General features: G+C 43.8%; 1 protein-coding gene across 1 annotated transcript in view; it reads left to right on the plus strand.

Moving 5' to 3' along the window:
- The window catches only part of LOC118384258 (transient receptor potential cation channel subfamily M member 4-like), a 70,414-nt gene that overhangs the window by 8,528 nt on the left and 41,804 nt on the right, over nt 1-20,082 (plus strand). Inside the window, exons 2-9 of the mRNA XM_052518381.1 lie at nt 98-159; nt 391-568; nt 9,823-9,997; nt 17,028-17,197; nt 17,613-17,790; nt 18,580-18,644; nt 18,860-19,099; nt 19,710-19,812. Coding sequence (XP_052374341.1) covers nt 98-159; nt 391-568; nt 9,823-9,997; nt 17,028-17,197; nt 17,613-17,790; nt 18,580-18,644; nt 18,860-19,099; nt 19,710-19,812 — 1,171 coding nt within the window. The remainder of the gene's footprint in view (nt 1-97; nt 160-390; nt 569-9,822; nt 9,998-17,027; nt 17,198-17,612; nt 17,791-18,579; nt 18,645-18,859; nt 19,100-19,709; nt 19,813-20,082) is intronic.

Raw genomic sequence — 20,082 nt, forward strand, 5'->3', positions numbered from 1 at the left:
CACTTACACTTCAACATCTGTAGGCTGTGTAGCCTGTTATATAACTTTAGAGAGTTCAGCAAGAGTATCTAATAGTGACAATCTCTTTCCCTCACAGAGCTGGATCCCCAAGATCATCAAAAAGAGAGTTTGCACCACATTCGTAGAGGACTCATTAAGGTACAGCCTCTCTCTGGGTCACTGAGTGATCCATCTGTCTGACACAATACAGTTACAGTATTGTTACAATACAGTTACCCGATGCAAATTGTATCTAGTCCATGCAAAGCAAATGATGTCAGTGTGTGTGTGTCTATGTGTTATTTGTTGACTGTTATGGCTGGTTGTGTGTGTGTGTGTGTGTGTGTGTGTGTCTGTGTGTATTCATGTGTATCTCTTTCTCCCTGTCAGCAATGGGGTGTTGTGTCAGTGTGGTGGTGTGCGGGAGACACACTGCTCCATCGCTACAGGAGACTTCTTCGGGGCGGCCATCGTCAGCCAGTGGGATAGCTCTCAGCACTCCTCAGAGTACCCCACTGACGCCTTTGGCGAGTTGGAGTTTGCAGGGGCCGGCAGGAGACACAGCCATGTGGGTAACACACACTCACACACATGTATGCGCATGCACATATCAACACATTTGCATACACACATGCACACACATCTCTGTCAGTATTTTGGCTGAGTGATTCATTCATTAGGTAGCTGGCTTAGTGCCCGGTGTCTTGTAAAAAAGCTCACAGTGTAAAATAACTCACAATCTATTATTATTGTGAGCATTTTTACGCTTATGATTGGCTCTGATTGTGACATCAAAGTGTGAAAAGCTCACAGCTTGAGAACTCTCAATGGTCAATTGCTTCTGTTTCTGCTTCAATTCTGTTTCCGGGTTACCAGTGTTTCTCAGGTGGATAACGTCAGTGCCTGATTGAAATTGACACTGTAAACGTGAATAAATAAGCAATGATCACTTAAAAAATATATTATTGGCATGACGTGGCCCTTTTTGGGTATAGCTCGTGCCCCCCTCTCTCTCCTACCCCCAGGTTCTGTTATCTCAGGTCGTAAATTCCTGGAGGATACTCTCTCCTCCTGGCCATGCAGAAAGAGACACATAGAGAGAACAAAGGATTTCACATGGCGAACTCCTAAATCCCCAAAATAGGGATTTTATACAAAATGTCCACTTGTGAGAAGGTGGGAAGGGTCCGTGGACACTTAAGGGATGGGTGTGTTTCATTTGGTGACCTCAGGACAGGAAACACACATGACTATATCTCTGAATATGTACATTTCTCAGTTATGGGGTTTGCATCTAATTCTTGTATAAAATGAATGAGTAAAGATTAAACTATTTGTGAAATTATGTAATATGATGTTAAACCTTTAATTAACCTATTCCCTTTAAAGTTTAACCAAGTCATTGGCCCGCCTCCGTGAGCACAGACATGATCTGGCGTCATGGAACAGTCCTTTTCTATTGCTACGAATAAAAACCCCTCCTGAAGAAATCCTCTTCAGACCACGCGTACCTCGATGGACACTGAGGGAGCACAGGTTGAGTTTAGACCACGAAAACCTCAGTATAAGCTAAGGTTGCAATGGTTGTTGAATTCCTAACCATACCACATGGAGCATTGGCTACACGGCTAGAAATGGTTCAACTCAAGACTATCGATCCCGAAAGAATAAGAGCAAATCTTAGATACTAATTAACTAGTCTGCAGCTAGAAATGATGTCAACCTGCGAAGACCGACAACCGCCGTTCTATTCTATGAGAACATTTCTGAATGGTACTCTGAAGTATCCATTTTAACCACGAAAGACTTCAGGGAAGCAGAGAGAGACCCTCGGATGAACTTTCCATCAGTGATGACACACTGGGTGTAAATATATATTGACTGAAATTATTACCGAATGAGTGAGTGTTCATGTGCAAAGGATTAGCATTTCAATTAATATAATTATCAACTGTGTAGTGACTCTCTTTCTGTGATTATTTAGTTAGTTAGTAAATAAATGATTAAGACAATTGATGTATGGATGATTCATAGTAAAGGCTGGGTTCGTGCAGATAACCAACAATCTACGACATTTGGAATGACACTAACGTGAGGTTAGGAATAATTCATTAATTAGAAGACTGATCAGATATGAAAATATCTGAAGAGTTATATTCAGAACATTCTAACTTTGTAATCTAAAGATTTTCCGTGGTGCCCTGACTTCCTAGTTAATTAAATTTACATGATTCGTTTAATCACGTAATAATAATAATTACAGAGAATTTATTTGATAAAATAACAGTCTTCACTTTAATGATGCCAAAGACACGACATATTATTACGCCCCTTGCAAGGAATCTAAGGTAGAATTGGACTTTGCTGTTGAATTATATATATCAATTGTGCAAACAGACTGTTGTATGCGGATTAGAGAAAGATATTAGTTGTGTGTGTTTCCATTTGAACAAGCTAAGAATAGTGCCTCCAGTTGTCTGCCGATAGTTAGGGCAATGAGTTGTAAATTCCAGATTTAGTCCGTTAGGCCAAACGGTACGATTTCTGTCTAATTTCTAGAGCAAGGGCAGAGCCAGTAAGGTTAGAAATAAGATAGATCTCTTCGGTGACTGAGCCGTCCGTCTACCGCGCTAAGACAGTGTGGTTAGGCCACAAGCGTATCTGTATTTATGTACCGTGTCGCTCCGGTCAACATAATGCTAGCAAAGTATGCCGAATGGGTTAATGTGAGACGTCACTAGTAAATCCCCCTTTCCATGGTGAAGGGGCCCTATTTTGTGCTTGGAAGTGAGATTTATTTTACAAAGTAGGATAAACTTGCCAAAGATGCTAAGCTAACAAAGGGAAACAGTATTTTATTTTTCCTGTGTCCCGTTGAAATTCCTCCGCCTTGCGCGGCGGAAGTCCCACCCTTTTGTACTTCCGTTTTGATTTCAGCTTTCTGCAATCACTCGTGGTGAAGAATCGCCAGTACATCACTTGAAAAAGAATTAGGTGACACCCAAACGTGGACCACGTTAAGATATCCAGCCAACTGGATATCGATGTCTCATTCAATTTAACCTCTCTGGGATATGTGGGACGCTAGCGTCCCACCTGGCCAAAAGCCAGGGAAAATGCAGAGTGCCAAATTCAAATAAATTACTATAAAAATCCAACTTTCATTTAATCACACATGCAAGATAGAAAATTAAAGCTACACTTGTTGTGAATCCAGCCAACATGTCAGATTTCAAAAAGGCTTTTCGGCACAAGCAAGCGATGCTATTATCTGAGGATAGCACCTCCGTAAACTAAGGGAGAAACCATATTTCAACCCTGCAGGTGCGACACAAAACGCAGAAATAAAAATATAATTAATGTCTTACCTTTGACGAGCTTCTTTTGTTGGCACTCCAATATGTCCCATAAACATCACAAATGGTCCTTTTGTTCGATGACTTCCGTCGATATATATCCAAAATGTCCATTTATTTGGCGCGTTTGATCCAGAAAAACACCGGTTCCAACTTATTCACCGTGACTACAAAATATCTCAAAAGTTACCTGTAAACTTTGCCAAAACATTTAAAACTACTTTTGTAATACAACTTTAGGTATTTGTTAACGTAAATAATTTTAAAAAATGAAGACGGGATGATCTGTGTTCAATATAGGAAGAAAACAAAATTGTAGCATGCTTTCTGGTCATGTGCCTCTATCTAACAGTACACTTCAAATGACCCTTGTTCAAGATGGCCGTACTTCTTTATTACACAAAGGAATAACCTCAACCAATTTCTAAAGACTGTTGACATCCATTGGAAGCGATAGGAACTGCAAGAAGGTCCCGTAGAAATCTGGATTCCCAATTAAAACCCTATTGAAAGAGAGTGACCTCAAAAAAAAATCTGAATGGTTTGTCCTCGGGGTTTCTCCTGCTAAATAAGTTCTGTTGTACTCACAGACATGATTCAAACAGTTTTAGAAACTAGTGTTTTCTATCCAAATCTACTAATAATATGCATATATTATCTTCTGGGGATGAGTAGCAGGCAGTTGAATTTGGGCATGCATTTTATCCGGACGTGAAAATACTGCCCCCTGTGCCCAAGAAGTTACTAACAAGTGAAATTGCCAGATTTATCTTTCAAGTGGATCTTTTAAATAATATCCAAATTGATTGGTTTTCTACAATGTGACAATTGAAACTTTTCACATTAACCTAGATCAACAAGGTTCAGGTTAATTTAAGGTTTAATTCCCAAATAGCCTATACAGGTTTTATTTATCATCAAAATAGAGAACATTTTGCGAGAACATTTTGATAAAAGGCTAAAAGATAACAAGGACTAGACGGAGAATTGCCGGACACCAGGTAGTCAGGAATTAACACCCATAGCAAGGACGGTAAAATTCTAATTTCTCCCGCTCTCACTCGAGACCCTATCCAGGGCCCGCTTGATCAAGAAACAAGCCCACGGGCTTTGTCTATAGACTCTGATACAAAGGTTGCAAAGGTCAAACTCTTCATTAAAGCCAAGCCCACTCAAAATCTGAAAAGTTGATCTGCTTCCACCTTGAACAGAAATGGCACATCACGTCGTTGTGAACGACCACTCCGCTTTGTGGGGAATATGTCCACTAAACACGAATCTAAACGCCCATACCTGGAAACAGTCCTGGAGGATTGCTTAACTTGTCATGCGTTAATTGATTCGGGCGCGACAATATCGTCCATCTCTCAAACAATGTTCAATGATCTCAAAAGAGCTTTGAACCCAACTAAAAGTGGAACGATGTGACACTACACTTCGTGGGGCTCCTCAGACTACCTCGCCTCTCACATTGAGAGTCATGCTGAAACTACACTTCCAGGACGTATAGCTCCTTCACCCTGTGTATGTTACTAGCCTCGAATCTGTACCCCTGCTACTTGGAGCAGACTTGATGGATCGGTTACTCCCATTGATGGATTGGAAAACCAACCAGGTATGGTCAAAGGCCACAGTGCCTTCTCCACTGACCACACTGTTCTCCCCTAACTCTAGCCGCAATGCAGTCATTCACGAGGGGTATATGTCGAAAGCACCCCTTGGGGGAAAAAAACGTTTAGAAACCTCTTGGTGCAGAATCCGATCCGAGGAGATATTACGACACATTACATCAGCCAACCTAATTGACCATTCTTTTCATGATTTCGAGCCAGCTGTCTCTGCGAATTAGCAACTTCCCTCCTCCTTGCAGTCGTGCAGTACGGTAGTTGAGATGAACTTATCTTGCCATTCGGACACTTCCGCAAGCACTGCGGTCGTCTCAGCAAGAAAAACATTGATGCACAGAGTATACTCTGCTTCCGATGATACACCTTCGGCTTTGTGGGGGACTGTCACCCCTTACAATGACACTAATAATGGCTTCAGTCCAGCAACTGACCACTGGTGAAACACTTTGCGATATCACAGACCGATATCCTCGTCTCAGTTCACAGGTACTGAAGAGGTTGCCACATGCGGACGTGGTGGTGACTGACAGGCCTCCACAGCCACTGAGCGTTTTGAAGCACAAACACCAGGAGATTTGGTTGAAAGGTTACAGCCATTCTCATAACAACGTGGCCGTTGACAACTCGTACATAGGGTCCGACCTTTTCATTTGCGCCTCGGATACCAACCACACCCGCTCACCTTCCAGGTTCACCTTCCAACAGGACAACGTCCCTAAGCACACAGCCAAGACAACACAGGAGTGGCTTTGGGACAAGTCTCTGGATGTCCTTGAGTGGCCCAGCCAGAGCCCGGACTTGAAGCCGATCAAACATCTCTGGAGAGACTTGAAAAAATCTGAGCAGTGACGCTCAGATCCAACCTGACAGTGCTTGAGAGGATATGCAGAGAAGAATGGGATAAACTCCCAAAATACAGGTGTGCCAAGCTTGTAGCGTCATATGCAAGAAGAATACCCAAGAAGAGTCGAGGCTGTAGTCGCTGCCAAAGATGCTTCAACAAAGTACTGAGTGTCTGAATACTTATGTAAGTGTTATATATCTGTCTGTAGTTTTATTTTTCTAGCAAAAATCTTTTAACACCTGTTTTTGCTTTGTCATAATGGGGTATTGTGTATAGACTGATGAGGGGGAAAAACTATTTAATCAATTTTAGAATAGGGAAGTAACGTAACAATGTGGAAAAGTAAAGCGGTCTGAATACTTTCCAAATGTACTGGAAAAGTAAATTGAAGGGATAAGATCAGGGCAACATTGGAAATTATGGAAAATAATATTCCCATTTGGGGAAAAGTCCATTTCAGTAATATATTTACCCTACCATGGGCCCCTGCCAATGGAGGCTGGTGGGAGGAGCTATAGGAGGATGGGTCATCATAATAGCTATAATGGAATAAATGGAATGGTATCAAACATATGTAAACCACATGTTTGACTCTGTTCCATTAATTCCAATCCAGTAATTACAATGTGCCCATCCTCCTATATCTCCTCCCACCAGCCTCCACTGGCCCCTGCCCATGATGGGCTACCACTTTATCTAAAGATAAGACTGGAACAAAAAGGGCTATTATTATGAACTACGAAAGCCTATGTCAGTGGAAGTCAGCTGTATTGAAAGTACTTAACTTTTGACACACCTGATTGAAAAGTGTGGGGGAAATGCAAGTGGCCCTGGTTTCTATACTATTTTCCTAGCTACGGTAGCGCTGCCCGGGAAACAACCCCTCTACAAAAATGATGAGGTGTCTCCAAGTGTGTTTATATTTTAACATTGTGAAGCGCACCGATGCGTATCCATTACATATTGAGGTCCACCCTATGTGTGGCTTTATTTTACATTTTTAAATGTACCCCTTTTTCAGTCTTTCAGTCTTGTCTCATCGCTGCAACTCCCATATGGACGCGGGCGAGGCGAAGGTCGAGAGCCGTGCGTCCGACGAAACACAACGCAACCAAGCCGCGCTGCTTCTTGACACAATGCCCACTTAACCCGGAAGCCAGCCACACCAATGTGTCAGAGGAAACACCGTACACCTGGTGACCGTGTAAGCGTGCACTGCGCCCGGCCCACCACAGGAGTCGCTAGTGTGCAATGGGACAAGGACATCCCTGCCGGCCAAACCCTCCCCTATCTCGGATTGTAATGAGTCACATTATGGACCAAGCTGATTGACTGTTTACTAGGAGTGAACAGTGGAACAGTATTTAATTTAATACGTTCCTTGGGACCCCCAGTTATTTTTGTTCAATTCCAACAGAAGTACAACTGAGGTATAGTCAGTGACATCTCAGGTGAAATGTACAGAACATTGCAAGTGCAAATGTAATGAATAGAGTTATTACAATTTCCTATTCTACTTGGCAGATAATTATATTTGTTCTAGACAAAACATTTATATCCCCCTGGACATCCCTCCTCAAGCAATTGATTAGTTGAATCAGGTGTGGTAGGACAAAGATATGCAACAGCTAGGGGCCCAGGAGGAACGGAGAGGCGCGGGGGGCTGCCTTAATCGACATCCACGCCATCGGCACCTGGGAAACATTGGGTTAACTGCCTTGCTCAGGGGCAGAATGACAGTTTTTTTTTTACCTTGTCAGCTTGGGGGTTCGGTTACTGGCCCAAAGCTCCTACCCGCCAGGCTAGGAAAAGGGGGAGGGGGGTGTTGTTAATGTTTTGTTCGCACAGTGTATAATGGCAATATGAAGGAATATAAGTTTGGCAGTGCTGATGAAGATTGGAGAGGGTCGATTCCCATTGCTGCCCTGTCGGCAAGCAACAGGGACTTGAATTTGATGCACACTGAGGATGGGAGCTAGTGGAGAGTGGTAGGGGGACACAATGGAGTTGTTAACCATGGCCGAGGTCATGGAGCAGGCAAGCTTTTCCAGTGAGAAAGAGCAGATTATCTTGCTTGAGGTGGTAGGCTAACATCCAATCTGCTAGACATGCAGAGTTAAGTGTCTTTTCATTTAGAGGGAGAGAACAGAGAGATAACCATTACGCCTCGATCAGACCAACAGCGTCATTGCATTTTGCTGCGTTTGCCTTGCAGCGTTTGCGTTGCAGAGGCAGTTGCATTGCGTTCTGCATGGTGCATACATTGTATACATCTGTCCCGTTGGTATAAGGATCGGGAGACAGGTGCAGGAATGCGTAATAGGGGTTATTATTTACCCAAATTACAGCATGCCATGTAAAGGCATGGGGACGAAGACCAAACAAACACTTATACAAAACACAAGGTTGAGACCCAAACAAAAGAGCCAGGAGTACCTCAAATAAATTCACAATGGCACAATGATTATCACACGGGACGAGATCCGTAATCATCTGCGCAATCCACAATGGCATGAAAGCCAAAAACACACAACCAATGGACATTGGAACAATTATCGACAGGACAATGGTGAACAAAGGGCACACTTATACAATTACTAATCACTGGGAATAGAGAGCAGGTGTGCGTAATGACAGCTCCGGAAGGATCCGTGACAAAATCTAACGTATGCATCAAATTGTATGCGTAGACTTCACATAAATAGTAGGAAAAAGGTGAATATTTTTTTGCACACGTATCCCATAAACATGTTGGATTTCATAATGAAACAGGTTTGAGTGCAGATCGAGGCGTTAGGGAAACTCGGTGTGATTGGGAAAGTCTCCTCAACATTTACATCCGGTCTCAAAATCGCTCCCTACCTCTTCCCTTGGCCCTAGCCACCTGTAAGGTGTGAGATCCATCATTGCACGGCTTATAACCTACCTGCCCAGATCTGCAAACATCGAAGGATTGGGGGCGAGGGGGAGGGAGCGATTTAGGACTAGTGGAGGAAGCAATTTAGTACTGGCATTACAAAGCATTTAGATCTCGCTTTCTTGCCTGGTCTTTGAGAAGTCTTGGGTTTTTATCAAGTGCACAATTACATAATATACATTGCTCTAATATAAACATGTTAGGACTAGAACCACAAAATAGGTTGACATGTATTCATATTTTGAACAGTAACAAAGCGATATGCATCTTTCAAATGATTTGCCATGGTATAAAGCACACCACACGTCATTGTTGTTAACAATTGGAAAATGGCAAGGAAACTGCAAGCTATAGCACAAAGTCCGCTATGGCAATACTTTGAGAAGTTAATTCAGAAGGTGGTGAAATGCAAACTTTGAGAGGCGGAATTGAGATACAGTAACGGTAGTAAAGGTGCAATTCTTAACCCTCTGGAAGAGACGCTCCATGAGACCCAAACCGTTGCTGGCAGCAGTGCAGGCCCCCAACAATGGACATAAGACGTCAATGGTCACGAATCGGCTCTCCGAAAAATGTGGGTGGATCAGGTTGTGGAGAAAAAAATCGGTCCTGATGTCAGATATCGGGTTGGGCTCGGAATTGATATTCTGAATTGTGAATTCACGTGGAATTTTATGACTCTTTCTTACCGTTTTAACAAGAAAAAAAAGTAGTTTAAATGTTAAAGAAAACACTTTTTTTCCATGTGTCACATGATTTAACAGTGGTGAGATACTGTATGAGGCTGTCGCAGCAGAACGTCTGTCTGGCATTTTATGGAACCATAGCAGAGAAGTCAGTGTTCTAGCAGTGCTGCCAGGCCTCACAACATTGGCTCAGTCAGACGGAATGTTCTCACCTGTACCGATATCTCTTCGCCTCTGAATAGCTACACCATAGGCAAAACAAGCAACTAGCTAGGAGCACTTTATGTAGCATAGGTATTCATAAACCACCACAGCCGCTTGATCATCATAACCTTATTGTGTGGCGATACTAATTGTCAATTTCTTCCCCTCTTCTCTTCCTATTGGTCAGTTCCTGCGTTTGTCATGCGACACCCCACCTCATATCATGTACAGCCTGATGACGGCCCATTGGGGGGTGCCCTCCCCCAACCTGGTGGTTTCTGTGGTGGGTGGTCGCGAGAAGGTCAAGCCCTGGGTCAGGGAGGTGCTGAGACAGGGGCTGGTCAGGGCGGCACAGAGCACAGGTGAGACACACACACACACACACACACACACACACACACACACACACACACACACACACACACACACACACACACGCTGGTGTCCTGGGTCAGAGGCTGGTCAGGACGGCACAGAGCACAGGTGAGGACAACGCCCACTGTTTAACCTATTTGTTTAAAATATCAATAATTCATATTGAGATGAATGGGTCCAGTCTCTTTAACATACAGGAATAATGCATCATGATGTGGTTATAATGCATTATACACATTGTCATAAGTATCTAAGAACCCCTTTTGATGTCTTGAGTTGTTTAGTAACCATTTGTGATGGGATTAAGGAAGCTGGTGCTAGTTCCTACTTCACAGTAGGGCTGTTATTTTTATTATGTATCCACTTTTTTGGTGACAACATGATTCCATTTGTGTTATTTTTTTTGATATATTCACAATTATTCTACAATGTAGAAAATAGTAGATAAATAAATGTGTGTCTAAACTTTTGACTGGCACTGTAATGATATGAAAAACCAATTACAAGCCTAGTTTAGCTAGGAGAAAGCACTAAGCTATATAGGGGTGCATTCAGTTTGATTAAATGTTTGCTACATTGTGTGAACATTTGTACTACATGACAGATTTCCCCAAACTGTTCTTCAATGTTTTTAAACAGACTTTGAGGTACGTTTGCTGTGTTTGGCAGTTGTGGCTTGAAGCAATGAGCGACGTATTCTCAAGCATATTCATAATTTGTAAAGCGTAATTGAGCCATTCTGTAACAAAAGCGGTGTGGGAGGAGCACCCGTCTCAAAAAGAACAGTAATCTGCGGTCATGTTGTCAACAACTCATTTGGAAGGCAGAAAAATCATTTTCTATCAAAAGCAAACACTTTTGCATGTGGAAACAAAGAATCTTACTTATGTGCTTAACCTATGTCACTTTTGTTTTCAGCCGACTTCGTCGTCGGTCAAAACGGGGCACTTTGCTCATGCCCAGGTGGCCCGATTCGAAATTGAATGCAATCAACGTTAACTCGCTTCACCCAGTGCATGCCTGGGTCATTGATAGAATCCCCTCACTTTTCAACCCACAACCTAACCCCTCCCTGTTTTACTGGCCGTTTAACTGAATGTTGCACACCGTTTTTTTCCCGTACTGAATGCAGCCAGGGAGAAAGACAGGATCCTTCCTGGCTTGCCCTGATTGGCTGAGCGAATGGAGTGGCTGGACATGCCGTGAGATGAGTCCTGATTGGTCTTTCATGCCACAGACTTCTGTCTATAACAGATTTGAGGCTTCCGGGGTTGCGTTCAGTGCGACAGAATGGTGTGCAAAGTTGAATACAATGGAAACGGTACTGTACTGAAAAACCAGTTGAAAAATGTTTAGATTATAATGGCCCAGCTTCCATTATGGTGTGTTGCACAAGTTTCAGATGCTCAAACTCATATTGGCCAGGCCACACCTAACAAACGGGAGCAAACGTACCTCAAAGGAAACGTGTCGTTCAGTTCAAACCGTCATACAACGTAGAAAACGTTGAAGCAAGCGGAACATACCGCTGGCCAGTATGTAGGTAATCTTTGTTACTGCCGATTTTTGGACAACTGCAAAAGTGTTGCTAGCGCTCAACAACATTGCTGCCCTGAATTTAGCCGGCGCTATCGTCAAAGCTCAGTGGTAGAATGGTTTAACATTTCATGTTGAAAAACAATATCCCACCATTACAATATCCGCCCATTACCTGGTAGCTAAAATTCTAATAGTTAGCCTAATTTCAGTTTATGTGACATATAGAGAATCTTAACGGCTGTGAAATATATGTTCCATAACCAAACATTTTGTATTTTCTACTCTTTGAAGCTGGTGTACAAAATCAAAAATAAAAGACGCAAAAAAAATCTTAAATAATCTTAAAAATGGTAAGCATAGAAATAGCCAACATAGAATGGATCTACAGCTTCTTAGACTTGCTTTCAATGAGAATGAAATATCTATAACTCACATTTCTATGTGAATTTGGTCAGGTTGCCCATAAAGTTAAATATTGTGGCTTTAAGTGTAAAAACAAATGTTTTCAAGAAAAATAACGTTTTTTAGACACATGCAAACTTCATGGAGTAGGCCATTCAAGAAGTTGGTCTGGTGCCCTGATGTCGTCAGCTTAAAAAACAAGGAGCAAAAAAAACAAGGAGCAAAAAACAAGAAATAGAGAACAAAAGAGGAAAGACTCAACAAAGACTCAACAATTAAACAGGAGTAGGAACTGGAGGTTAGTTTCTGGAGGACGCCTGTGGCGTACTGTACTAGCATTGAATAGTCGCCGCGATATGCAACTTTTCAGGGATGTTAGGAACCAATACACACAGTCAGTTTGGAAAGCAAAGGCTAGCTTTTTCAAACAGAAATTTGCATCCTACAGCTCTAACTCCAAAATGTTCTGGGACACTGTAAAGTCCATGGAGAATAAGAGTACCTCCTCCTAGCTGCCCACTGCGCTGAGGCTAGGAAACACTGTCACCACCGATAAATCCACGATAATTGAGAATTTCAATAAGCATTTCTCTATGGCTGGCCATGCTTTCCACCTGGACCCAAACTGTTACAAACCTATATCCATCCTGCCCTGCCTTTCCAAAGTCTTTGAAAGCCAAGTTAACAAACAGATTACTGACCATTTCGAATCACACCGTACCTCCTCCGCTGTTCAATCCGGGTTCCAAGCTGGTCATGGGTGCACCTCAGTTCCACTCAAGGTACTAAACAATATCATAATCGCCATCGATAAAATACTTTACTGTGCAGCCATCTTCATCGACCTGGCCAAGGCTTTCGACTCTGTCAATCACCGTATTCTTATCGGCAGACTCAACAGCCTTGGTTTCTCAAATGACTGCCTCGCCTGGTTCACCAACTACTTCTCAGATAGAGCTCAGTGTGTCAAATCGGAGGGCCTGTTGTCTGGACCTCTGGCAGTCTCTATGGGGGCACCACAAGGTTCAATTCTCGGGCCGACCCTTTTCACTGTATATATTAATGATGTCGCTCTTGCTGCGAGTGATTCCTTGATCCACCTCTACGCAGACGACCCCATTCTGTATACATCTGGCCCTTCTTTGGACACTGTGTTAACAAACCTCCAAACGAGCTTCAATGCCATTACAACTCTCCTTCCGTGGCCTCAAACTGCTCTTAAATGCTAGTAAAACTAAATGCATGCTCTTCAACCGATCGCTGCCCGTACCCGCCCACCCGACTAGCATCACTACTCTGGACGGTTCTGACTACAACTACTACAAATACCTAGGTGTCTGGCTAGACTGTAAACTCTCTTTCCAGACTTGTATTAAGCATGTCCAATCCAAAATTAAATCTACAATCGGCTTCCTATTTCGCAAACAAAGCCTCCTTCACTCACGCTGCCAAACATACCCTCGTAAAACTGACTATCCTACCGATCCTCGACTTCGGCGATGTCATTTACAAAATAGCCTCCCACACTCTACTCAGCAAACTGGATGCAGTCTATCACAGTGCCATCTGCTTTGTCACCAAAGCCCCATATACCACCCACCACTGCGACCTGTATGCTCTCGTCGGCTGGCCCTTGCTACATATTCGTTGCCAGACGAATATGGCTCCAGGTCATCTATAAGTCTTTGCTAGGTAAAGCTCCGCCTTATCTCAGCTAACTGGTCACCATAACAACACCTACCCGTAGCACGCGCTCCAGCAGGTATAACTCACTGGTCATCCACAAAGCCAACATCTGCTTTGGCCGCTTTTCCTTCCAGTTCTCTGCTGCCAATGACTGGAACGAATTGCAAAAATCTCTGAAGTTGGAGACTTATATGCCCTCACTAACTTTAAGTGTAAGCCATCTGACCAGCTCACCGATCACTGCAGCTGTACACAGCCCATCTGTAAATAGCCCATCCAACTACCTACCTCATCCCCATATTGTTTTTATTTACTTTTTTTGCTCTATTGCACACCAGTGTTTCTACTTGCACATCATCATTTGCACATCTATTACTCCAGTGTTAATTTGCTAATTTAGATGTACTTCTCTACTATGGCCTATTTATTGGCTTACCTCCTTACTCCATTTGCACACACTGTATATAGATTGTTCTATTGTTATTGACTGTACTTTTGTTTATTCCATGTGTAGCTCTGTGTTGTTTTTTTGTCGCCCTGCTTTGCTTTATCTTGGCCAGGTTGTTGTTGTAAATGAGAACTTGTTCTCAACTGGCCTACCTGGTTAAATAAATTTAAAAAATGCCACGATGACTCACATGCTGACTCTGGGTGGGGTTAAGGTGCGTGGGTGGGGTGAGCTAAAGTGAACAGTGCTGAATAGGTGTAAACAAAGAGGCTTTCAAAGGCTTTTTCTTCTACTTTTTCTTCTCCTAGTGGGTTAACAAGTTCATCCACTTTCAAAGCAGCATAACTTTCCCATGTTTCCTACATCTACAGTGTATATACAATTTCGAAGTTCAGACAAAGATGGTGAATAAATTAAACCGTTTACCATTAGAAGAATATGGTAAATTCTGGTCTACTTAACTGGGTGTGTCTCCCATAGACACCAGTTTAATAGCAGCAGAGTCTGGTCTACTCAGTTCATTCATTTTCATTGAACCATAAAAAAACATAAATCCAGCTAGCGGGGTGTCTTGCTTCCTCTTCTTTCTCTGTCTCCGAGTCTCCTCCTTCTTCTCCTCTGGCTCTACTGGTTCGAAGTTCACAAAACACAAGACCATCTAAGCCAGACAGTTGTTTGTTAAAGCAAGGCAGGGAAATAAGCATGTTCAGCCATAAAGCATTATAACATTTGCAGACACAGCAGTCATAAGAGGCAAACCAGTAGGTCAGATGAGAGCTGATCCAGAGAAGGAATAGAAGTGCGTAGGTGAGCAAACAAATTGAGTATTTGAAAGAAAACAATTCCGGGGCCTGATTCCAATACATGGTGGCATCTTTCACTGCCATTAAATGGACAAAATGACTTTTGAACGAAAGAGGGAGGAAAGTCATCTGTAGCACCTGTGGTCCTCTGCAGCTTAGTTGGTAGAGCTATGCGCTATGCTTGCAATGCCAAGATAGTGGGTTTGATTCCTGGGACCACGCCCATACATAAAATGTATGCATGCATGACTGTAAGTTGCTTTGGATGAAAGTGTCTGCTAAATGGCATATTATATTTATATACACTGCTCAAAAAAATAAAGGGAACACTTAAACAACACAATGTAACTCCAAGTCAATCACACTTCTGTGAAATCAAACTGTCCACTTAGGACGCAACACTGATTGACAATAAATTTCACATGCTGTTGTGCAAATGGAATAGACAACAGGTGGAAATTATAGGCAATTATCAAGACACCCCCAATAAAGGAGTGGTTCTGCAGGTGGTGACCACACACCACTTCTCAGTTCCTATGCTTCCTGGCTGATGTTTTGGTCACTTTTGAATGCTGGCGGTGCTTTCACTCTTGTGGTAGCATGAGACGGAGTCTACAACCCACGCAAGTGGCTCAGGTAGTGCAGCTCATCCAGCATGGCACATCAATGCGAGCTGTGGCAAGAAGGTTTGCTGTGTCTGTCAGTGTAGTGTCCTGAGCATGGAGGCGCTATCAGGAGACAGGTCAGTACATCAGGAGATGTGGAGGAGGCCGTAGGAGGGCAACAACCCAGCAGCAGGACCGCTACCTCCGCCTTTGTGCAGGGAGGAGCAGGAGGAGGACTGCCAAAGCCCTGCAAAATGACCTCCAGCAGGCCACAAATGTGCATGTGTCTGCTCAAACGGTCAGACTCCATAAGGTGGTATGAGGGCCCGACGTCCACAGGTGGGGGTTGTGCTTACAGCCCAACACCGTGCAGGACGTTTGGCATTTGCCAGAGAATACCAAGATTGGCAAATTCGCCACGGGCTCCCTGTGCTCTTCACAGATGAAAGCAGGTTCACACTGAGCACATGTGACAGACGTGACAGTCTGGAGACGCCGTGGAGAATGTTTTGCTGCCTGCAACATCCTCCAGCATGACCGGTTTGGCAGTGGGTCAGTCATGGTGTGGGGTGGCATTTCTTTGGGGGGCCGCACAGCCCTCCATGTGCTCCCCAGAGGTAACCTTACTGCCATTAGGTACCGAGATGAGATCCTCAGACCCCTTGTGAGACCATATGCTGGGGCGGTTCGCCCTGGGTTCCTCCTAATGCAAGACAATGCTAAACCTGATGTGGCTGGAGTGTGTCAGCAGTTCCTGCTAGAGGAAGGCATTGATGCTATGGACTGACCCGCCCGTTCCCCAGACCTGAATCCAATTGAGCACATCCGGGACATCATGTCTCGCTCCATCCACCAGCGCCATGTTGCACCAAAGACTGTCCAGGAGTCGGCGGATGCTTTAGTCCAGGTCTGGGAGGAGATCCCACAGGAAACCATCCGCCACCTCATCAGGAGCATGCCCAGGCGTTGTAGGGGAGGTCATACAGGCACGTGGAGGCCACACACACTACTGAGCCTCACTTTAACTTGTTTTAAGGACATTACATCAAAGTTGGATCAGCCTGTAGTGTGGTTCTCCACTTTAATTTTTGTGTGATTTTGTTGTCAGCACATTCAACTATGTAAAGAAAAAAAGTATTTAATAAGAATATTTCATTCATTCAGATCTAGGATGTGTTATTTTAGTGTTCCCTTTATTTTTGAGCAGTGTATTAGGAAAGGAAGGATGTGTAGAGTACGTATTTGCACAGTTCCCTTGACTCATAACCAACAAACTCCTTATTTGTCTATTGTTTACTGTCCATTGTCTATGATCATGTGTTGCGCTGTTGGTAAGAAAGTGTGCTTGCTATTCCAAGGTTTTGGGTTCAATTCCCACAAGTGTCACATACACATAAAAAAAATGTATGCACTCACTGTCGCTTTAAATAAAGGCGTCTGCTGGCATATTATTATTGTGTCATAAACATTTCTCGCTCCCCACATTTCTCCCTCCTCTTCTCTTTCTCCCTCCATCCCTCTCCTCTCTTTTCAGGGGCGTGGATAGTGACGGGGGGGCTGAGGGAGGGGGTGGGACGTTGTGTTGGGGAAGCAGTGAGGGATCATGCGGCGGCGGCCTCCTCCCTGTCCCAGAAGAAAGTCATCGCTGTGGGTGTGGCCCCCTGGGGCCTCGTGCACAACAGACAGTGGCTCGTCAACTCTGAGGTACACGCAGACATATGTGCACACGCAGACACACAAACACACACGCACACACACACAAATGGCGTGACGTCACAGGCACACATACACATACACTGTTCATTGTATACAGAATTAAACATGCACAGACACATACACTCATCCAGTAGCTCCCCTCTGCTTCTCACCCTTTCTCACTCAACAAAGCAAAGCCACAGGAAATCAAATAACAATAACAAGGAAATTGTATTACACAAGGGAAGGTAATCACAATGCTATCTCTCTCTCTCTCTCTCTACCCCCCTTTTACTTCCCCGATCTCACTCCCCCTCTGCCTTTATCCTTCTCTCCGCCTCTGATCCCTTTCTCTATCTCTGCTCTCTCGCTCTTTCGCTCTTTCTCTCTCTCACTCTCTAACCTCCTCCTCTTCCTCTCTCAGGGTAGTTTTCCAGCACGGTATTATGTCCAGAACACGTCCCATGACTCGTGCTGCCTGGATAGTAACTACCGGGCCTTCCTGCTGGTGGATGATGGGAGTGTAGGCCAGCGGGGAGGGGAAACGGCCTTCCGGGCCAAGATGGAGGACTACATATCCCACCAGCGCACAGGCATCTGGGGTGAGACTCAGTAGTTACATGCACGCACACATGCGCATAGATACACACACACCCACACTTATAAGACTAGCCCCCAGGTGTACAGGTGGAGTGCAATATGTTTAAGCCACCCATTTAATGTGTACTTCTGTATGTTCAGATCAACAATATTACTTTTCTTATCAGTGTTAAGCTAAGGCTTGAGGCTAAGCTGTAATGAGCATGAAAGGGGACCACTGAATGGTGACTCCTTGTTTGCGGTTGGAAAATGTCACTAGATGTCATTCAATCAGTAGAACCACAGCCATGTTGATAGCTAGATGCGATAAAGCCCATATCCTATTGCAGCGTATTTACAAAACTTGATTTCATTCTCATAACGTTCGAGTGCGAGTTTTCACCTTTAATACTCTGTGATGCTCGTGTAACTCTTTTGTAATTGCTTATATTCGGTGGGTGATTTATACATTTCAGGAAGTAAGACTGAAAGTTCATCCAAAGTTGAAGTCATCTGGCGAACAACCCATGGGAGTTTATTTAGTTTCTGTTGACATCATGACCATACAAGGCAATCTCCTCCTCTCTTTTGTGTAGCATCCCTTTTTTTAGGAAATACATTTGACTCGCTGATCCAAACCCATGATGCCTGTGGAAAAATACATGTTCTTATAAATATTCTTATGAGTAGTAAATCATGAAACATTGATGGACATTCACTATGACATCTGATCAATGACTCATGACTTAAAAACGTGATTTAATGGACTTCTCCCATTTGTCCTACACCCCTTCCCTGTACCTGTTTTCCAGGCAGTGGCAGTATAGATGTCCCTGTATTGTGTATGCTCATCTCAGGGGACGCTGCCATGCTGGAGGTAAGCTATGGCAACATCACTATCATCACTATGACTTGCTTTACTTTTCATGACATCACTAGGCCTATAGTACATTACTGTGCATGACCAGAACATTCTCGTTAACCCCTCTTTCTCTCTCTCCTTTCCCTTTTGAAATTCCCTTTCCCTCTTATCTCTCCTTCTTTCACTTTCTCTCACTCTCTTCTGCTTTTCTCCCTCCCTTCCTCCCTCAGAGGGTGGATCTCTCTCTGAAGAAGGCTACTCCCTGGCTGGTGTTGAATGGTTCTGGTCCAGCGGCGGACCTTATCTGTGAGCTGCTGGATGCACTGGCAGCCGGGCCCATGAGCCCCCCCTCTCCCCAGCCAGAGGGTGAGGGGAGCGAGAAGACCAGTGCGGAGCTGCGCGACAGAGCCCGTGAGAGGGTCCGGAGACACTTCCCTGCCAAGGCAGACCTGGAGAAGCTTGTGGACAGGGTGAGTGTGTGTGTGTGTTTTATGTTATTTGTCACGTGCACTGTTTACAGCAGGTATAAAAGGTACAGTGAAATGCTTGTTCGCTGGCTCCCACAACATTGCAGTACAATAATCAATAAGAAGAAGTAACAAAAAAAAGTAATAGAAGAGGTAGTATGCATAGTAATGTGTGTGTTTGTGTGTGTCTGTATTTAAGCAAAAAGGCCTGGGGGATGTGGTATATGACCAAAATACCATGGCTAAGGGCTGTTCTTATGCTCGACCCAACAGGGAGTGCCTGGACACAGCCCTTAGCTGTGGAATATTGGCCATATATCACAAACCCCCGAGGTGCCTTATTGGTATTATAAACTGGTTACTAACATTATTAGAGGAGTACAAATAAACGTTTTGTCATACCCATTGTATACAGTCTAATATAGCACGGCTTTCAGCCAATCAGCATTCTGGGCTCAAACCACCCAATTTATAAAAGTGTGTATACATGTACAAGCATCCACACGCCTGTCTATGGGTGTTGGTGTGTGAAAGAGAAAGCAAGTTTGAGTGAGTAAGTGCTTAAGTGACTGTCATACTGCTCATCTGTTTCTTTTTCTCTTCCTCCCCCAAGGCTCTGAGTATCTATAAAAACAAAGATCTGATCACAGTGTTCCACGGGGAGCAGGAGAGTTCTGATGATTTTGACACAGTGCTACTGAAGGCTCTCGTCAGAGGTAGGGGTGCGTGCGTGTGTGTGTGCGCGCGCGTGTGTGTGTATGGAGTGTGTGCATTTGCTATCTGTTGAGAGATATGTTGAACATGATCCTGGTCAAACTAATGTGGTGGTTAATTTCTTTACTATCAAATGAGGAGAGAAATGTATCACGCAAGTCAGAGTTATACTTAAACTAAATCTATATTTACTTATTAATAACGGAAAGTGAATTGATTGAGTGCTCTGCGATAATGGTGGGTGGTCGATGAATCACCCTCAGATATTTCGT

Source organism: Oncorhynchus keta, chromosome 5 (assembly GCF_023373465.1).
Source record: "Oncorhynchus keta strain PuntledgeMale-10-30-2019 chromosome 5, Oket_V2, whole genome shotgun sequence".
NCBI classification, from domain to species: Eukaryota; Metazoa; Chordata; class Actinopteri; order Salmoniformes; family Salmonidae; genus Oncorhynchus; species Oncorhynchus keta.